At 46.8% G+C, this 16,680-nt stretch overlaps 1 protein-coding gene and 1 non-coding gene across 3 annotated transcripts in view; both read left to right on the plus strand.

Moving 5' to 3' along the window:
- Positions 1-16,680, plus strand: part of SRCAP (Snf2 related CREBBP activator protein) — a 31,048-nt gene that overhangs the window by 4,884 nt on the left and 9,484 nt on the right. For both annotated transcript variants that reach the window (XM_069570750.1, XM_069570751.1), the window contains exons 5-24: positions 1,296-1,481; positions 1,719-1,859; positions 2,631-2,853; positions 2,969-3,246; positions 3,880-3,970; positions 4,111-4,200; positions 4,689-4,877; positions 4,968-5,296; positions 5,400-5,577; positions 6,439-6,575; positions 6,796-6,965; positions 7,224-7,416; positions 8,915-9,051; positions 9,140-9,326; positions 10,347-10,516; positions 10,884-11,149; positions 11,363-11,650; positions 12,195-12,359; positions 13,039-13,305; positions 13,640-15,147. In XM_069570750.1, the coding sequence (XP_069426851.1) occupies positions 1,296-1,481; positions 1,719-1,859; positions 2,631-2,853; positions 2,969-3,246; positions 3,880-3,970; positions 4,111-4,200; positions 4,689-4,877; positions 4,968-5,296; positions 5,400-5,577; positions 6,439-6,575; positions 6,796-6,965; positions 7,224-7,416; positions 8,915-9,051; positions 9,140-9,326; positions 10,347-10,516; positions 10,884-11,149; positions 11,363-11,650; positions 12,195-12,359; positions 13,039-13,305; positions 13,640-15,147 (5,193 nt within the window). The remainder of the gene's footprint in view (positions 1-1,295; positions 1,482-1,718; positions 1,860-2,630; positions 2,854-2,968; positions 3,247-3,879; positions 3,971-4,110; positions 4,201-4,688; positions 4,878-4,967; positions 5,297-5,399; positions 5,578-6,438; positions 6,576-6,795; positions 6,966-7,223; positions 7,417-8,914; positions 9,052-9,139; positions 9,327-10,346; positions 10,517-10,883; positions 11,150-11,362; positions 11,651-12,194; positions 12,360-13,038; positions 13,306-13,639; positions 15,148-16,680) is intronic.
- LOC138429826 (small nucleolar RNA SNORA30/SNORA37 family) lies at positions 3,663-3,793 on the plus strand. Its single transcript, XR_011252914.1, has one exon. It is a non-coding gene; the product is annotated as a small nucleolar RNA SNORA30/SNORA37 family (small nucleolar RNA).

Here is a 16,680-nt window from a genome sequence, read left to right on the forward strand (position 1 = left end):
GAGTTGTTGGTCTAATATCCATGTCTTTCTTGGTGTTTCCTTGGTGACCATCAGGCCATTTAATTCCCTGTCTCATATATTGCTGTTAGTTCCTTTGCTTTAACTTTGTCAGGAGAGGACAAAAATAATGAGGGCAGTTGTCCTGAGTTGTCCTGGGTCACTTCCATTAAAGAAAAATTTCAAGTGCTTTCATTTTTCTTAGAAGATATAATCAGTGTAGAAGGTGTCATAATTTTGTTACACTAATCACTGTTAATCTTTTTGTGTATAATTTTGCAGTAATCTCTACAAAATAAAATAATGTTTTTAAAAAACAGAATCATGTCAGTTGGACTCTTAGCATAAGTATGATTACTCTTGTGTAAGAACTTACCAGCCTTGAAAAGCCCTTGTAGCTAGAGTTAGTAAGGAAGCTAGAGTTAGTAAGGAAGCTTGAGTTCTCTGGGAACCTCCCCTTGGGTTTTGTTTTCCCAAGTCTTGCCTATATTCATAAAGTGTGAAGTGTGAATTAACGGAAAGAGCATGAAATCTGGTGTTTGGACTCATTGGCTGCTGCTGCTAAGTTGCTTCAGTCTGACTCTGTGCGACCCCATAGACAGCAGCCCACCAGGCTCCCCCATCCCTGGGATTCTCCAGGCAAGAATACTGGAGTGGGTTGCCATTGCCTTTTCCAACGCATGAAAATGAAAAGTGAAAGTGAAGTCGCTCAGTTGTGTCTGATTCTTAGCGACCCCATGTACTGCAGCCTACCAGGCTCCTCCATCCATGGGATTTTCCATGCAAGAGTACTGGAGTGGGGTTGGAGTCACTGGGCCTATTTTTAATTCTCAGTCCTTATCACTTCCTACCTGTGTGAAAGTGAAAGTGAAGTCGCTCAGTCGTGTCTGACTCTCTGCAGGCCTGTGGACTGTAGCCCACCAAGCTCCTCTGTCCATGGGATTCTCCAGGCAAGAATACTGGAGTGGGTTGCCATTTCCGTCTCCAGGGGATCTTCCCCACCCAGGGATCGAACCCAGGTCTCCCACGTTGCAGGCAGACGCTTTAACCTCTGCACCACCAGGGAAGCCCTGTATAGTCTCAAGTAAATCACTTCATCTTTCTGAAATTCTTTTTAGTCACCTGAAGAGCATATAAGATCAACTCTTAGAGCTGGTATTGATAATGTTGACTCAAGACAAGCATATAATACTCAGTCCAGTCAGTGCCTATATGTAGTCATAGCCCAAGGATTCAGCCATGGTCATGAGATGAAGTATATGTCCAGTAACTTGATTGATCTAACTCTCCCTTGTTAGGAGGCTGAGATTGAGACTCGAATTGCTGAGCTGCGGAAGGAGGGTTTCTGGTCACTGAAGAGGCTGCCTAAAGTGCCGGAACCTCCCCGCCCCAAGGGCCACTGGGACTATCTGTGTGAGGAGATGCAGTGGCTCTCTGCTGACTTCGCTCAGGAGCGCCGTTGGAAACGGGGTGTTGCCCGTAAGGTATGTCTTCAACTGGGCCTAATACCTTGCAGTTTTGTTTCAGGGTTGCTTTTCCTTGATGGTTAGGTTTGTTGGAAGGGAACCAAACATAATAGTGTAGGGTGCTTAAAAATGCCTCTAGTCTCAAGAGGCAAGCTCTGACTCCACTGGATTCTTGGCTTTGATTTTTCTATTTGCTCTTGACTTGGGGAGAGGCCAAGGGTCTGGCCTTGGAGTGTTTTCACTTCATTCCCACAGGTGGTGCGAATGGTGATCCGGCACCATGAGGAGCAGCGGCAGAAAGAGGAACGGGCCCGGAGGGAGGAGCAGGCCAAACTGCGCCGAATCGCCTCTGCCATGGCCAAGGATGTTAGGCAGTTTTGGAGCAATGTGGAGAAGGTAGGCAGCAGAGACTGGGAAAGGGAAATGCTTTGGGTTTAATGGGTGGGTAGCATGGTAACAGGAATGATCAGAAATTCTCCTTGAGAGAGTAATTATGATTTCCTGCAACGCTAATGACATTTCTGTTGTGTGTTGGACCTTTCAAGCATTGAGTGCTATGAGAAAGAGAATTACAGTGGAAAAATACAGGCCCTGCCTTTGGCGATTGTTAATAGGACTTTTTGACTTCTCTAGGCCATCTGTCCTTTGCAGGGCATTCAGCATGCTTTTTCTAAAACCTGTCTGTGCCATTTAGCTGCTTAAATAACATCTAAGTTCTCATTAATTGAACTGCTCCCATATATCAACATTAAGTTGTAATTGTTCCTTAAGTATTATCTGGCTTCTGTCTATATTTTTATTCTTGTGTCTTGCCAGTTCCTTTCCTTTCCACTTCAAACGTTGTTTTGTATATCTATGGCCATTTACACATGCTTTTCCTGCTGCTAGGAGTGTCTTTCTCCTCATTTTCACTTAGGGAACACCTACTTAATGTTTATGATTCAGCTCCAGATACATTTGTAAGTCTTTCCCCATCGCCTGAGACTAAGGTGGCTCTTCTCTCTCCTGTACTTCCTTTCTGCTTTCCTCGGAAGCATCCTTAAGGTTGTTTAGCTCTTCCCTCCTGAAAAGCCAGGGCCTAGCATACAGGAGGCTTCTCTAAATGTTAAGTAATAGTACAAAGTAAAAGGTTATTTTGGTGATCCCTCCATTTCCTGTTTGTGGCAGGTGGTGCAATTCAAGCAACAGTCCCGGCTTGAGGAAAAGAGGAAAAAAGCCCTGGACCTGCACCTGGACTTCATTGTGGGGCAAACTGAAAAGTACTCAGACCTTCTGTCACAGAGCCTCAACCAGCCGCTAGCCTCCAGCAAGGCTGGTTCTTCCCCTTGCCTTGGCTCTTCCTCGGCTGCCTCTAGTCCTCCACCCCCAGGTGCCCGGATGGATGATGAAGGTGTGTGTCCTCTTTAGCTCTGTTACTCTTCCTCATGTACCCTTTCCAGAGCTGAAAACCCACCCTGTGGCTTGCAGGGCCCCGTGGACTTTGTGACCTTGTTCTCCTGCTATAGATGGGGACTTCCAACCCCAAGAGGAGGAGGAAGAGGATGATGAGGAGACAATTGAGGTTGAAGAACAGCAGGAAGGCAATGATGCAGAGACCCAGAGGCGTGAGATTGAGCTACTTCGTCGTGAGGGTGAACTGCCACTGGAAGAGCTGCTCCGTTCCCTCCCCCCTCAGCTGCTAGGAGGGCCTTCCAGCCCCTCAGGAACTCCCTCATCTCACGAGAGTGACACCCGAGATGGTCCTGAAGAAGGGGGTGAAGAAGAACCCTCTCAGGTGTTGAAGGTATGGCCTAAGGGGATAGAAGGTGGATTCAGAGTAGGCGCAGAGGAAGAGCCTCAAAAGGACTGAGTTCTTCTGGTCTGTAAAGTTCGTGGTGGTTTTCAGGCGTTCTCCCTGGTCTGAGCAATTGGGCTCTCATTTGAGGATGGATAGGAAAGAATCTGGGTTTGGGCAAGTTACAGCCTGAGATGGGCATATTTCTGATGTGTGGAAGAATATATGCACTCTGCACTCTTCGGATTGCTGTGTGACCTTGAAAAAAAACATACCTTGGCCCTTGTCACTTCTGTGAAATGTCCCTAATACTCACTTGCTGGTTTGGACCTGGGATGGTAACCTTGAAGTCTCTTTTGGACCTAAGCTCTGTTTTTCCATATGTCTGAGTGCACGGGGTGGTTGTTGGGGCCTGTATTTCTTTTCTAGCACTTTCACAGGTCCTCCCCCAGATCGTGGGGCCAGGATTTGGTAGCTGGTGCTAAAATTGAAAACCCTTGATGATATCTTTGCCCTGAGATTGTGTCAGTGGCAACTGTCAATTGATGGGACAGAGAGTATTCTGACATTTTACTCAGTGTTGGGTCTTTCTCTTGCTACTCTAACCATAGACTTTCTCTTTTCTTACCGTTTGCTATTCAGGTAAAGCCCCCACCCTCTGTCACACAGCGCAACAAACAGCCTTGGCATCCAGATGAGGATGATGAAGAGTTTACTGCCAATGAGGATGAAGGTCAGACCTGTTCTCAGTCCTGTTGCTTCTTATCCCTTGAATCATCTGAACCTGATGTTTCAGGCTTTTTCACCTCTTCTACTTGGACTGTATGACCTGAACTTCTGTTCCACTTGATCTTGTTTCATTCTCTTTCCTAGCGGAGGATGAAGAGGATACCATAGCAGCTGAAGAGCAGTTGGAAGGGGAGGTGGATCATGCCATGGAGCTGAGCGAATTGGCTCGAGAAGGTGACACCAGATGTTTTACTGAGTATCCACTTGGTCTTTCTGTGCAGAATGCCAGAGATAAAGAGATGAATAAGACACTTTTATCCCTCCTGGAGGAACTCCAGATCTAATGACAGATTTATAAGTGAATAGCTATAAATAGAAAATTATGACTGGTTATGGTGGAAATTTGAACATAGTGATGTGAGAGCAAGTGAAGGGAAGAACTATGGGAATATGATAGTGGCCTTGTTTAACCTGAACCTTAAAGGGGAGGTTCATCAGATTGATACCATCCTTCCCAGTGAAGGCAGTGCCATCCATTGTTTTGGCCCATGTTAAGGGACTTAGCTGAAAGTAGCTGGTGCTGAAAGTAAACTCTTTTGCCTGTCCTCTGACCTGGGCCTAGCAGTGTCTGCAGAGCCTGAAGTAAAATGAACTAGCGCCACTCAGACCTCCTGTTTTTCCTCATGAAGCACCTAAAGGCTTACTGTTCACGTCTCTTCCAGGTGAGCTGTCTATGGAGGAGTTACTGCAGCGGTATGCAGGAGCCTATGCGTCTGATGCCTCTGCCCCAGGTTCTGGGAGCAGTGAAGAGGAAGATGAGGATGAAGTTGAGGCTAACAGCTCTGACTGTGAACCAGAGGGGGCCACAGAAGCTGAAGAGGCTCCTCAGGAGGATAGTAGCAGTCAATCAGGTGAATGTGTGGTCATGAGGGACGAACTGGGAAGGGCAAGTACTTGAGGAGCAGGTATGGTGAACACTAAGCCTTGGTCTTGTGCTTTAGACTCTGCTGAGGAACAGAGTGAGGATGAGGATGAGGAACATTCGGAAGAGGAAGAAACAAGTGAGAGCTCGGAATCAGAGGAATCAGAGTCTGAGGAATCTGAGGAGTCCCAGTCACAGAGCCAAGCAGATGAGGAAGAGGAGGAAGATGATGACTTTGGGGTGGAGTACTTGCTTGCCCGGGATGAAGACCAGAGTGAGGCAGATGGGGGCAGTGGACCTCCCACCCCAGGGCCCACCACCACTCTAGGCCCTAAGAAAGAAATTACTGACATCGCTGCAGCAGCTGAAAGTCTCCAGCCCAAGGGTTATACCTTGGCCACTACCCAGGTATATCCAGGCCCAAGCTTCTGCCTTCTCGAATCTTCACTTTCCTGTTTCTCAGTAACAGATGCCTCAGTTCTGTTGTGATACCTCTCTTCCTCCCCACCAGGTGAAGACACCCATCCCCTTGCTCCTGCGGGGCCAGCTCCGAGAGTACCAACACATTGGGCTGGACTGGCTGGTTACTATGTATGAGAAGAAGCTTAATGGCATTCTTGCTGATGAGATGGGGTTAGGCAAGACCATCCAGACCATTTCCCTGCTTGCCCACTTGGCCTGTGAGAAAGGTAATTAGGCAGGGCCCTTCTTGGGTCTCCCTGGCCAATTTCCTGAGAAGCTTGTTTAATGACTTCAGCTGTAGCACCATGAAACCCTCTTGCTGCTAAGTAGCTTTATGGAATCTAATCAGTAATTGTATAGAGAGGTTAGTGTGGGCACTGGGATTCTTTTTTATTTTCTCCTTCAATTTTGATTTAGTTGATTTACAGTTTTGCGTTAGTTTCAGGTGTACAGCAAAGTGATTTGGTTATACATATATACATAATTCTTTTTCAGATGCTTTTCCTTTTAGATTATTGTAAGACACTGAATGTAATTCCCTGTGCTATATAGTAAATCCTTTTAATATGTTTTACTTGTAGTAGTACATATCTGTTAATTCCATACTCTTAATTTATCCCTCCTCCTGTTTCCCTTTCGGTAAACATAATTTTGTTTTTTGTGTCTGAGTCTGTTTCTGTTTTGTGAGTGGGTTTATTTATATTATGGTGCTATGATTCTTAGGAAGGGACATTGGGGCAGAATGTTCACAGTTTATATGTGAGAACCAGAACTCCAAAGTTTGTATTTCTTAACCATCTTTCGTCATTTAAAAAATTCCTTTGCCCCAAATTTCTTCAAATCTTTATTTTTTAATGAGGTGTAATTAACATTATATTAGTTTCAGGTGTACAACATAATGACTGAATATGTATATTCAGTGTAAAATGACAATCTTGTAAGACTAGTTAACATCCATCATCATACATAGTTGTAAAACATTTTGGTTTTTCTTGTGATGAGCACTTTGAAGATCTAGTCTCTTGGCAGTACAGTATTATTAACTGAAGTCACTGTGCTGTACATCTCTTAATTCTTTTGCTAAACAGGTAACTGGGGTCCCCATTTGATCATTGTCCCCACCAGCGTGATGTTGAACTGGGAGATGGAGCTGAAACGTTGGTGCCCCAGCTTTAAAATCCTTACTTACTATGGAGCCCAGAAAGAGAGAAAGCTCAAGCGGCAGGTTTGCTCCCCCATTGTGATCACTCCCCTCCACTGTTGATGCCTCCTATACTTTTAGGTCCTGTCCTCAAATGAATTTCTTTTCCTTCCTTTTCTGTTACCCTATTCTGCTCCTGGGACTCTTTTCCCAACCTGACTGCTGTCCCTTGAAGACCTTAGGATGTCTTCTTTTTGTTCATTCTTTTCACCCTACTTTCTGCTACTTTCTCTTGGTACTACAGGGCTGGACCAAGCCCAATGCCTTCCATGTGTGTATCACATCTTACAAGCTGGTGCTGCAGGACCACCAGGCCTTCCGCCGCAAGAACTGGCGCTATCTTATATTGGATGAGGCTCAGAACATCAAGAACTTCAAGTCACAGCGCTGGCAGTCATTGCTCAACTTCAACAGGTGAAGATGGAGATGTCCAGGATTTGTGGGAGAGTGGACTTGTCTTAAACCCACTCCAGTGTTCTTGCCTGGAGAATCCCAGGGACGGGGGAGCCTGGTGGGCTACCATCTGTCGGGTGGCACAGAGTCAGACATGACTGAAGCGACTTAGCAGCAGCAGCAGCAGACTTGTCCTGAAGGGTGGGATGCTTGGAAGGTGAATGCTTGGAGGATGTTTTGCTGATCATCCTCCTCCTCATTCCATTTTCCTCTTTGCAGCCAGAGACGCCTGCTCCTGACAGGAACACCCTTGCAAAACAGCCTCATGGAACTGTGGTCCTTGATGCACTTTTTGATGCCCCATGTCTTCCAGTCTCATCGCGAGTTCAAAGAATGGTTCTCTAACCCCCTAACTGGCATGATTGAGGGCAGCCAAGAGTACAATGAAGGTCTAGTCAAACGCCTTCACAAGGTAGGGTCTATACCAGTTTGTCGAGGGCATGGGGAATAACGAACTAAGGTTAACAGCCGGAAAACCCTTAGGGAGAGGGACGGCAGTGCTGGGCTGAATATACTCAGTTGTCTGCAGTGTTCCAGTGTCTAACCCACGGCCAGATTGAGTGACCTCATCTTATGCATCATTCTGCTTGTTTTTTTTAATGGTCGCATTTCTCTTTTTATTCCTTGAGTAGAATAATGCTGAACAGTTTCTGGCTTGGATTTCTCTTTACATGACTTGTCACAACTTCATATTTTTGTTGTGTTCCTTTTTTCCTCTTTGGTCTTTTCTGGCTCTTCTCCCTTTTCCAGTGTCTAGCTTTTAAATAACACTTCTCAGCATTCTGATCTTCAGACTTTTTTTTGTCTCTCAATTTACTTATCTCCTTTGCATACTTGTAAATTCCTTGACTATCTAGAACACTTAACCTGTATTTAAATTTCTAATGACATTTTTAATTGAAAGTTCCTCTTTTTTTAAATTTATATTTTTGTTATCTGCCCCCAACCCCTTGATGATCCCCGTCTCGTGGACATTTTTTCAGAAAATAATAAATGTTTCCATCTCAGCTTGGTGCCATTAGTCTGATATTTTTGGAGTGCAAGAGGGATTTCCCTCTCTCCTTGGCCCCCAGGGCTCACCACCCTGCCTCTCGCCTGGGTAGCTCTTGCCACCCTGCCTGAAAGTTCCTCTTGAACTCACTCCGTTATAAGCCAAATATCTTAAGCTTTATAGCCTGTTATTTCTGTTCATTTTGGTCAGTCATATCGTTATTTTGGTAAATCAAAAAACCACTAAGTTTTTCTTAACTATACCTCCTCCTTTTTAAAATCTTGGAATATTTCAAAAACTATTCTTGTTTTATTGAGTTATAATTGATATACAGCACTGTAAAAGTTTAGGCTGTACAACGTAATGATTTGACATATATATCATGAAATGGTTACCACACTAGGTTTAGTAGACACTATCACTCTTCACTTCTTTTCATCTCTCTCTGAACTTCTTCCATATCAACTTGATGACTATATCCTAGTCACATTTTCCCTCCTGAGGTCTCAGACTTGCCTTTTGTTTTCTGTGCTTCTGTCAGTGTCACAGATTTATTCTCAGCTTTTCGGCTGGATTTACTTCCATAATCTTGTGAATTTACAGTTACTCCTTTGGAACGTAGTTTGACTCATCCCTTCTGCGTAGTTAGTTGCTCTGTCCTTGGTGTTTCCTTTGTCACATATATTGTGGTTATCATCTTTATGTCTGTTTCTTTCATTATAGTAAATTCCTTGAGAGGAGGGCTTACATCTGACTCATTTTGGGTGGCTGGTTCCCGCTTGCTGCATGGCTGCATGGATGTTTACTAACGGGCTAAGCCAGCGCTCTGCTGGTCATCAGGCCAAGACCCAGGGAGAGGGTTCAGCTGGGACACAGTGCCCGCTCTTCTCCTGTCAGCCTCCTGCTTATTTGCTTTTAGGTTTTGCGGCCTTTTTTGCTGCGCCGAGTTAAGGTGGATGTTGAGAAGCAGATGCCTAAAAAGTATGAGCATGTTATCCGCTGCCGGCTCTCCAAGCGCCAGCGCTGTCTTTATGATGACTTCATGGCTCAGACCACGTAAGGCAGGACTGAGGGTGGGCTTGGGACCCCAGACTGGAGCAGGGGTGACTGCTAAGGTGCCCAGTTTATTTCTCCTTTCTCTCAGAACTAAGGAGACTCTAGCTACAGGCCACTTCATGAGTGTCATCAACATTCTGATGCAGCTGCGAAAAGTCTGCAATCATCCAAACCTATTTGATCCTCGACCTGTTACCTCCCCCTTCATCACTCCAGGCATCTGTTTCAGCACCGCCTCTCTGGTGCTAAGAGCCACTGATGTCCACCCGCTCCAGGTGAGCAGTTGTCCCCAAGATTATTGGCCCTACCCAACCCTGCACCTCTTTTCTTTAGGCTGGAGTCTGACCTTTAGCATCCTTACTTCCCCTGTCACCTCAGCACTGTTCCAGCTTCATTGTTTTCTAATAACGGTGTCTCTTTGGGCAAGATAACTATTAACTTTTAACCCTGAGTTTGCTTGCCCTTCAAAATTGGTGTCGTAAGGCCTATTTTGCAGTATATGTGAGAGAATTGTGTTAGTATTTTTTAGAAGTGCTTTGCATAATAATTAATACTTAAATATTACTTTGTTTTCCTGCTCCTTCCCTCTTTTTGACCACTTCCCCCCAAATTTTTGTTTTTATTACAGTAGAATACACAAAAAGTTTTACCATTTTAACCTTTTCTAAGCGTATGGTACAATTTCATTAATACATTCACATAGTTATACAGTCATCACTATCATCCATCTTCATAAATTTTTTCATCTTCCTAAACTGAAACTCCATATTCATTAAATTATAACTCCTCATTCTTCCTCTAGTCCCAGCACCTGGCAGTCACCATTCTACTTTCTGTCTCTACAAATTTGCTATTCTAGTATTTCATGTTTCATGGAATCACAAAGTATTTGTCCTTTTGTTGCTGGCATGTTTCACTTAGTAGAATGTCTGCAAGCATGTGTTAGAATTTCCTTCCTTTTTAAAGTTGGGTAATATTCTTTTGTACATGTTTTTGTGTATATGCCTGTGTATGTTCACATTTATGCACGTTGTTATTTTGTTGTGTTGTAGGACTTTGTGTGTTCTGGTTGTTAGGCTCTTATCAGACACATGATTTGCAAATACTGTAATTTTGGTCCCATTCTATAGGTTGCCATTTACTCTGTTAATAGTGTCCTTTGGTGCAGTCCAGTTTATCAGGTCTTTGCTTTTGCTGTCTGGTATGATATCCAAGAAATAGTTGCCAAGTTTCCAAATCGTTGCCAAATCATTGATCCTTTTGACACTGTGCTTTTGTATTCCTTCTTATGTCAGCGGATAGACATGGGTCGGTTTGACCTCATTGGCCTGGAGGGTCGTGTCTCTAGATATGAGGCTGACACATTTCTACCCCAATACCGCCTTTCCCGTCGGGTTCTTCTAGAAGTGGCTACTGCTCCTGACCCCCCACCCCGGCCCAAGCCAGTCAAGATGAAAGTCAACAGGTACTAAGGCTGAGGAATAAGGGATGGGTTCCTAAAAAAAAAGTGGCTACAGCTGGCTGGGCGGGTTGGGGTGGAAAGTTGGAGGCTAGGCTCTACTGTTCACATGGATGGATGAAAAATGGGGGAGAGAATAACTAGAAGATGGTCCTGGGAGAGGCCCTTGTGTTTGTCACTGATCATTTCCCACCCTCCCTCTGCTTGGTGCCTTTTGGTTATTGGATTTTTCTCTTTTCTCCTTTGGGTCTTACCTTTCCCTTTTTTGCTTTTATAATCGGTCGGTTTTTCTGCCTCATCTTCCTTATTTCTTTCTTTTCCTATTCCTTACTCTCCCTCCTTCCCTACCCATCCCCTTGTTTTTTCCTCATAGGATGCTGCAGCCAGTGCCCAAGCAAGAAGGCCGGACAGTGGTGGTTGTGAACAGTCCACGGACCCCCCTGGGCCCTGTCCCAGTCCGACCCCCTCCAGGCCCTGAACTCTCAGCCCAGCCCACCCCTGGCCCAACCCCCCCAGTGCTGCCAGCACCACTGATGGTGTCAGCCTCGCCTTCCGGGCCCCCACTTATTCCAGCATCCCGGCCTCCTGGCCCTGTTCTTTTGCCCCCACTGCAGCCAAACAGTGGGCCTCTCCCCCAGGGTGAGTTGCAAGGGAGCCAGGATGCTGGGGGGTACTTCAGGCAGATTGTTCGGATTGGGGGAGAAGTAATGAAATTTAGTGTTTGAGGAGCTGGGTTGGAGACGGGTGTAGCGTTTGATGGGCTACAAGGGATTATGTATGGAGGCTTCTAGGAGCAGGCTAAAGCTTAATTGGTCAAGTTGTATCTGACAGGTGTTTGCTTTGTGTTTACAGTGTTACCATCCCCTCTGGGGGTCTTAAGTGGGACCTCACGGCCTCCCACACCAACCCTGTCCTTGAAGCCGGCCCCACCTGCCCCTGTTCGCCTGAGCCCTGCCCCACCACCAGGCTCCTCCAACCTGTTGAAGCCGCTTACAGTGCCCCCAGGCTATGCCTTCCCGAACGCTGCTGCCACCACCACCTCCTCCAGCACAGTCACTGCTCCCACTACAGCAGTGCCAGCTCCTGCTCCTGCGCCACAGCGCCTCATCCTGTCTCCTGACATGCAAGCCCGCCTGCCCTGTAAGTCCCCAGGGCTCTGTGAGGGTAAAGGACTTGAGCTAGGAGGAAGGCCTGTCTGTGTACCATGGAGCAAGACAAGAAAAGCTGGGGGCCAGGCATGTGTCAGATTCTAGGTAGTTAACGTATATTATGTATTTTGCCAGACATTGATAATTCATAATCAAATAAGAACCCTGAAGTAATTCACAGTCTCTAGCTGGGGAGGTGACCCATAGATGTGTAAATAATGGTCAGCCTGATAGTACATAATTATTTGGGGTAAAAGGGCAGCACAGTGGGCAGGTGTGTATGTGTGTGTGATGAGCTCAGGATGGTGGAAGGCTGTTAGAGGATGTAAAGGAGATTGCAGATTAAACAAGCAGGATTGGAAGGAGTAGCATGTCAAAAGCTCAGAGGCTGTAGGTGGAGGCTGAGGTTCTGAGAACATGGTGAATTGAGTAGGGGACGGGTTGGAGAAACTGGAGACTCCCACCTCATGGAGGTGTGTGAAATGACGTTGAGCAGAATGAGCCCCATGTACATTAAGCCTCTTCTTTATTTGTAGCAGGTGAAGTGGTCAGCATTGGGCAGTTGGCCTCACTAACACAACGTCCAGTGGCTAGTACAGGGGGAAGCAAACCTCTCACCTTCCAAATCCAGGGCAACAAGCTGACTTTGACTGGTGCCCAGGTGCGCCAGCTTGCTGTGGGGCAGCCCCGCCCGCTGCAAAGTAGGTAAAACCCACCCCCTGTCCTGCCTTTTTCTTCCTCTTCCTTGTCCCTTTGTTTTTGTGGCTCTTTCCAGATGTCAGCCTTTATGTTTTTTTCCCCCTAGCTTTTGGTGGGTGTGGCCAAGGGGAATGGTTGAAGGGTTCTTTAGATCAAGATAGGTATGAGGTTATTCTGGAGAAGTTACTCCGTTTCTGTTCTTTCTCTTTTCTCTGGCCCCTGCCCTCCTCCGGCTGATAGCTGCTTCTTTCTCTCTTTCTCTTTTCCCTTAACCCAGGGAATGTGGTGCACCTGGTGTCAGCAGGGGGGCAGCACCACCTCATCAGCCAGCCTGCCCATGTGGCCCTCATCCAGGCCGTGGCCCCGACCCCTGGCCCCACCCCTGTCTCTGTGCTGCCTTCTTCGACCCCCAGCACCACCCCTGCCCCCACTGGCCTCAGCCTTCCGCTTGCTGCTAACCAGGGTGAGGCTTCTGGCCTTCCTACTTACTTAGCCCTTGCTGGCCTTGGTCCTTCCAGGCATGCCCTGGGCTACTGTCTGTCTAGCCTTCCCCCAGTGTTGTTTTCCCTTGCCAGTAACTCTGATATCTGTCTGCGACCCTCTCCTGCCCTTGGACTTCTTCCATCCTTTGGGTTTCTTGTTTCTTTTCTACCTTCCCCTCAATGTAGCTTCCTCTTGCAGTGCCACCAACCATGGTGAATAATACAGGCGTGGTGAAGATTGTAGTGAGACAGGCCCCTCGGGATGGACTGACTCCTGTTCCTCCATTGGCCCCAGCACCCCGGCCTCCAAGCTCTGGGCTTCCGGCTGTATTGACTCCACGTCCCACATTACCCCCTGGCCGTCTACCCACACCTAGTCTGGGTACTGCCCGGGCTCCCATACCCACATCCACTCTCGTGAGACCACTTCTCAAGCTGGTCCACAGTCCTTCGCCTGAAGTCAGTGGTGAGTCAGGGTGGCTGATGCCAGAAACTTTTGCTGGGAATGGAGATAGGGTGGCCCAGAGGGTATCTTAAGTCACAGTAGATGCTTTCATTATCAGCATACTGGTTTGCAGTGGCCCCCGCTGAGCCCTTGTCTGATTCTAAGATACATTGGTTGGAATCTGGAAGGAAAAGAAATGTTAAATTGTTCGATTCCTTGAATCTTTGACCTCATGGTGTGGGAATGAAGGTCTTCTGGGAAAAGGTGAACCTTGGGGGTAGGGGAATGGGTGGGACAGGGTAATAGAAGGAGCAAGAAAAGAATGTGGGGGCTAACTTATCTTCTGTCTCCACAGCTTCAGCACCCGGAGCTGCTCCCTTGACCATCTCTTCTCCTCTTCCTGTGCCATCCTCACTCCCTGGACCAGCCTCTTCTCCAGTGCCAGTTCCCAACTCCTCTCCCCTTGCTAGTCCTGTGTCCTCTACAGTCTCAGTTCCAGTGTCATCTTCACTCCCCATCTCTGTCTCCACAACTCTTCCTTCCCCAGCCTCAGCTCCACTCACCATTCCCATCTCAGCCCCCTTGCCTGTTTCGGCTTCGGGCCCAACTCTTTTGACTAATGTGACTCCAACACTGGCACCTGTTGTCTCAGCAGCCCCTGGACCTCCTTCTTTGGCACCAGTTGGGGCTTCTCCATCAGCGTCAGCCTTGACTCTAGGTTTAGCCTCAACTCCATCCCTGTCCCCATCTCAGGCACCTGGTCACCCTCTATTGTTGGCTCCAGCCTCTTCACATGTTCCAGGGTTGAACTCAGCCGTAGCCCCAGCATGTTCACCTGTCCTGGTGCCAGCTTCTGCTCTGGCCAATCCTTTTCCGGCAACACCAAATCCAGCTCCAGCTCAGGCTTCCCTTTTGGCTCCAGCACCTACTGCATCTCAGGCTCTGGCCACCTCTCTGGCTCCCATGGTGGCTCCACAGACAGCAATCCTGGCTCCTTCTCCAGCTCCTCCTCTGGCTCCTCTTCCAGTCCTGGCTCCATCACCAGGTCCTACTTCTGTCCTGGCTTCATCTCAGACTTCAGTTCCAGTTCTGGCTTCATCGTCTACTCCAGGAACACCTTTAGCCTCAGCCTCCTCATTGGGGCCAGGCCCAGCTGCTGCGTTGGCTCCATCATCAGCTCAAACTATGGTACCAGCCCCAGTTCCGTCACCTCTTCCGAGTCCAGCTTCTACGCAGACACTGGCTTTACCCCCTGCTTTAGCATCCACTCTTGGCGGCTCGTCTCCATCTCAGACACTCTCTTTGGGCACTGGGAACCCTCAAAGTCCCTTTCCAGCTCAGACGTTGTCATTGACTCCAGCATCATCCCTAGTACCAGCTCCAGCCCAAACACTGTCTTTGGCACCAGGACCACCATTGGGTCCATCTCAGACGCTGTCTTTGGCTCCAGCACCCACTCTGGCTCCAGTTTCTCCGATGGGCCCAGCCCCAGCTCACACGCTGACTTTGGCTCCAGTATCATCATCTGCTTCACTCCTGGCCCCAGCTTCAGTGCAGACACTGACTTTGAGCCCTGCCCAAGTTCCAGTGCCCACCTTGGGCCCAGTAGCAGCTCAGACTCTGGCATTGGCCCCAGCCTCAACACAGAGCCCAGCTTCCCAGGCATCTTCCCTTGTGGTTTCGTCATCTGGCGCCGCTCCCTTGCCTGTCACCATGGTATCCCGGCTACCTGTTTCCAAGGATGAGCCCGAGACACTGACATTACGCTCTGGTCCCCCCAGCCCTCCCTCCACTGCTACCTCGTTCAGTGGTCCCCGACCTCGACGCCAGCCCCCACCACCACCTCGTTCCCCTTTCTATCTGGTAAGTTTTACTGCCTCAAAGGAGAGGGGACAGGAAACTGAATTCTTTTGGAGTATTGCTATAGAGTGGATGGAACAAAATAATGTCACTTTTATCTTGGTAAATTACAAAGCCTGTTTTTTTTGGACCTAATACTTGAGTGCCACTGGACAGAGCCCTCCCCTGGGCCTTTGCTCTTATCTGTAAAATGGGAATAATAATTCAGGTCCTACTTTTCACAGAGGAATAGTTGAGGACATAATGTGCTTTTAAAACTATTACTCACTGATGTGTTCAAGGCTTTTTTGTTACATTTGGTCTCTTTGGTTCTTGTTTAATCTTGAGTTAGTGTTGGCATATAATTGCCCCATTTTACAGATGAAACTAGCTCGTTAAATGATGTTTTAAAATTTACACAACTGGTGAGAATACAGATGTGCTGACTCTACTACTTTCTCTTCTGCACAAGAGGCAGTCTCAGAGACAGGAAAATTTTTCTCAGTTGATCACCATCGATATTTGAACTTGTAAGGGATAAAGGACACCATGGAATATAGTTCCCTAAAGATCATGAGCCTTGCTGTAGTGCTTTACCTTCATGGTGGTTAAGTGGGCAATAAAAATGACTTTTTTCTGTCCCTTCATGAGCTTTCTGGTAGCCATTTTTTTTCTGTCATGTGTATAGTTCTATGTATGTTTGGTTAAGTTAAAGTTGCAACACAGTAAGTAACCCAGGACCTAATAAGGAGAAAGATCTAGGGAGTCTTTCCAGGTCCTCTTGTCTTTTTCTCCCGCTGATAGTAGAGCTGCTGCTTATTCTTTGCCTCAGCCCCAGTCCCCCACCCTCCATCAGTGCCACTGACTCTGCCTTTGGTCTTTCTCTAATGCGGCCAGGTTGGTCTGGCTTTTTGGAAGTAGAGAGGAAAGCCTAGATCCTGGCCCAAGAGTGCAACCCCATAATCTGTGTTTTGCTTTCATTGCTCTGCAAGTATTAATAGGTAGCAGCTTCTTGACACTTTTCTAAAGAAGTTTGAGGTATAACTCACATACTATACAGTTCACCTGTTTAAACCATACAGTTTATTGACTTGTAGTATATTCACAGAGTTGTGCAGCTGTGACCATGGTCAACTCTAGAACCGTTTGCATGTTCTGTAAAGAAAACCCCACACTTGCCATCATCCTTAATACTTTCTTTTTCTCCTAAATAACCACTAGCCTACTTAATGTCCTACTTACTGAGTCATATAATATATAGTCTTTTGTGACTGGCTTCTTTCACTTATTTTAATGTTTTTGAGGTTCATCCATGTTATGCTATAACTGAGTTATATGTGTATATACAACAGTACTTCATTTAAAAAAAAATTGTTGAATAATATTCTGTTGTATGGGTATACCATATTTTATATATCTGTTCATCAGTTGATTGGGGGACATTTGGTTTGTTTCTTCTTTTTGGCTGTTATGAATAATGCTATGAACATTCATGTATAAGATTTTGTATCTTTTCATGTGTTTTCATTTATATTGGATGTAACTTTAGAAGTGGAA

Source organism: Ovis canadensis, chromosome 24 (genome assembly GCF_042477335.2).
Source record: "Ovis canadensis isolate MfBH-ARS-UI-01 breed Bighorn chromosome 24, ARS-UI_OviCan_v2, whole genome shotgun sequence".
Taxonomy (NCBI): Eukaryota; Metazoa; Chordata; class Mammalia; order Artiodactyla; family Bovidae; genus Ovis; species Ovis canadensis.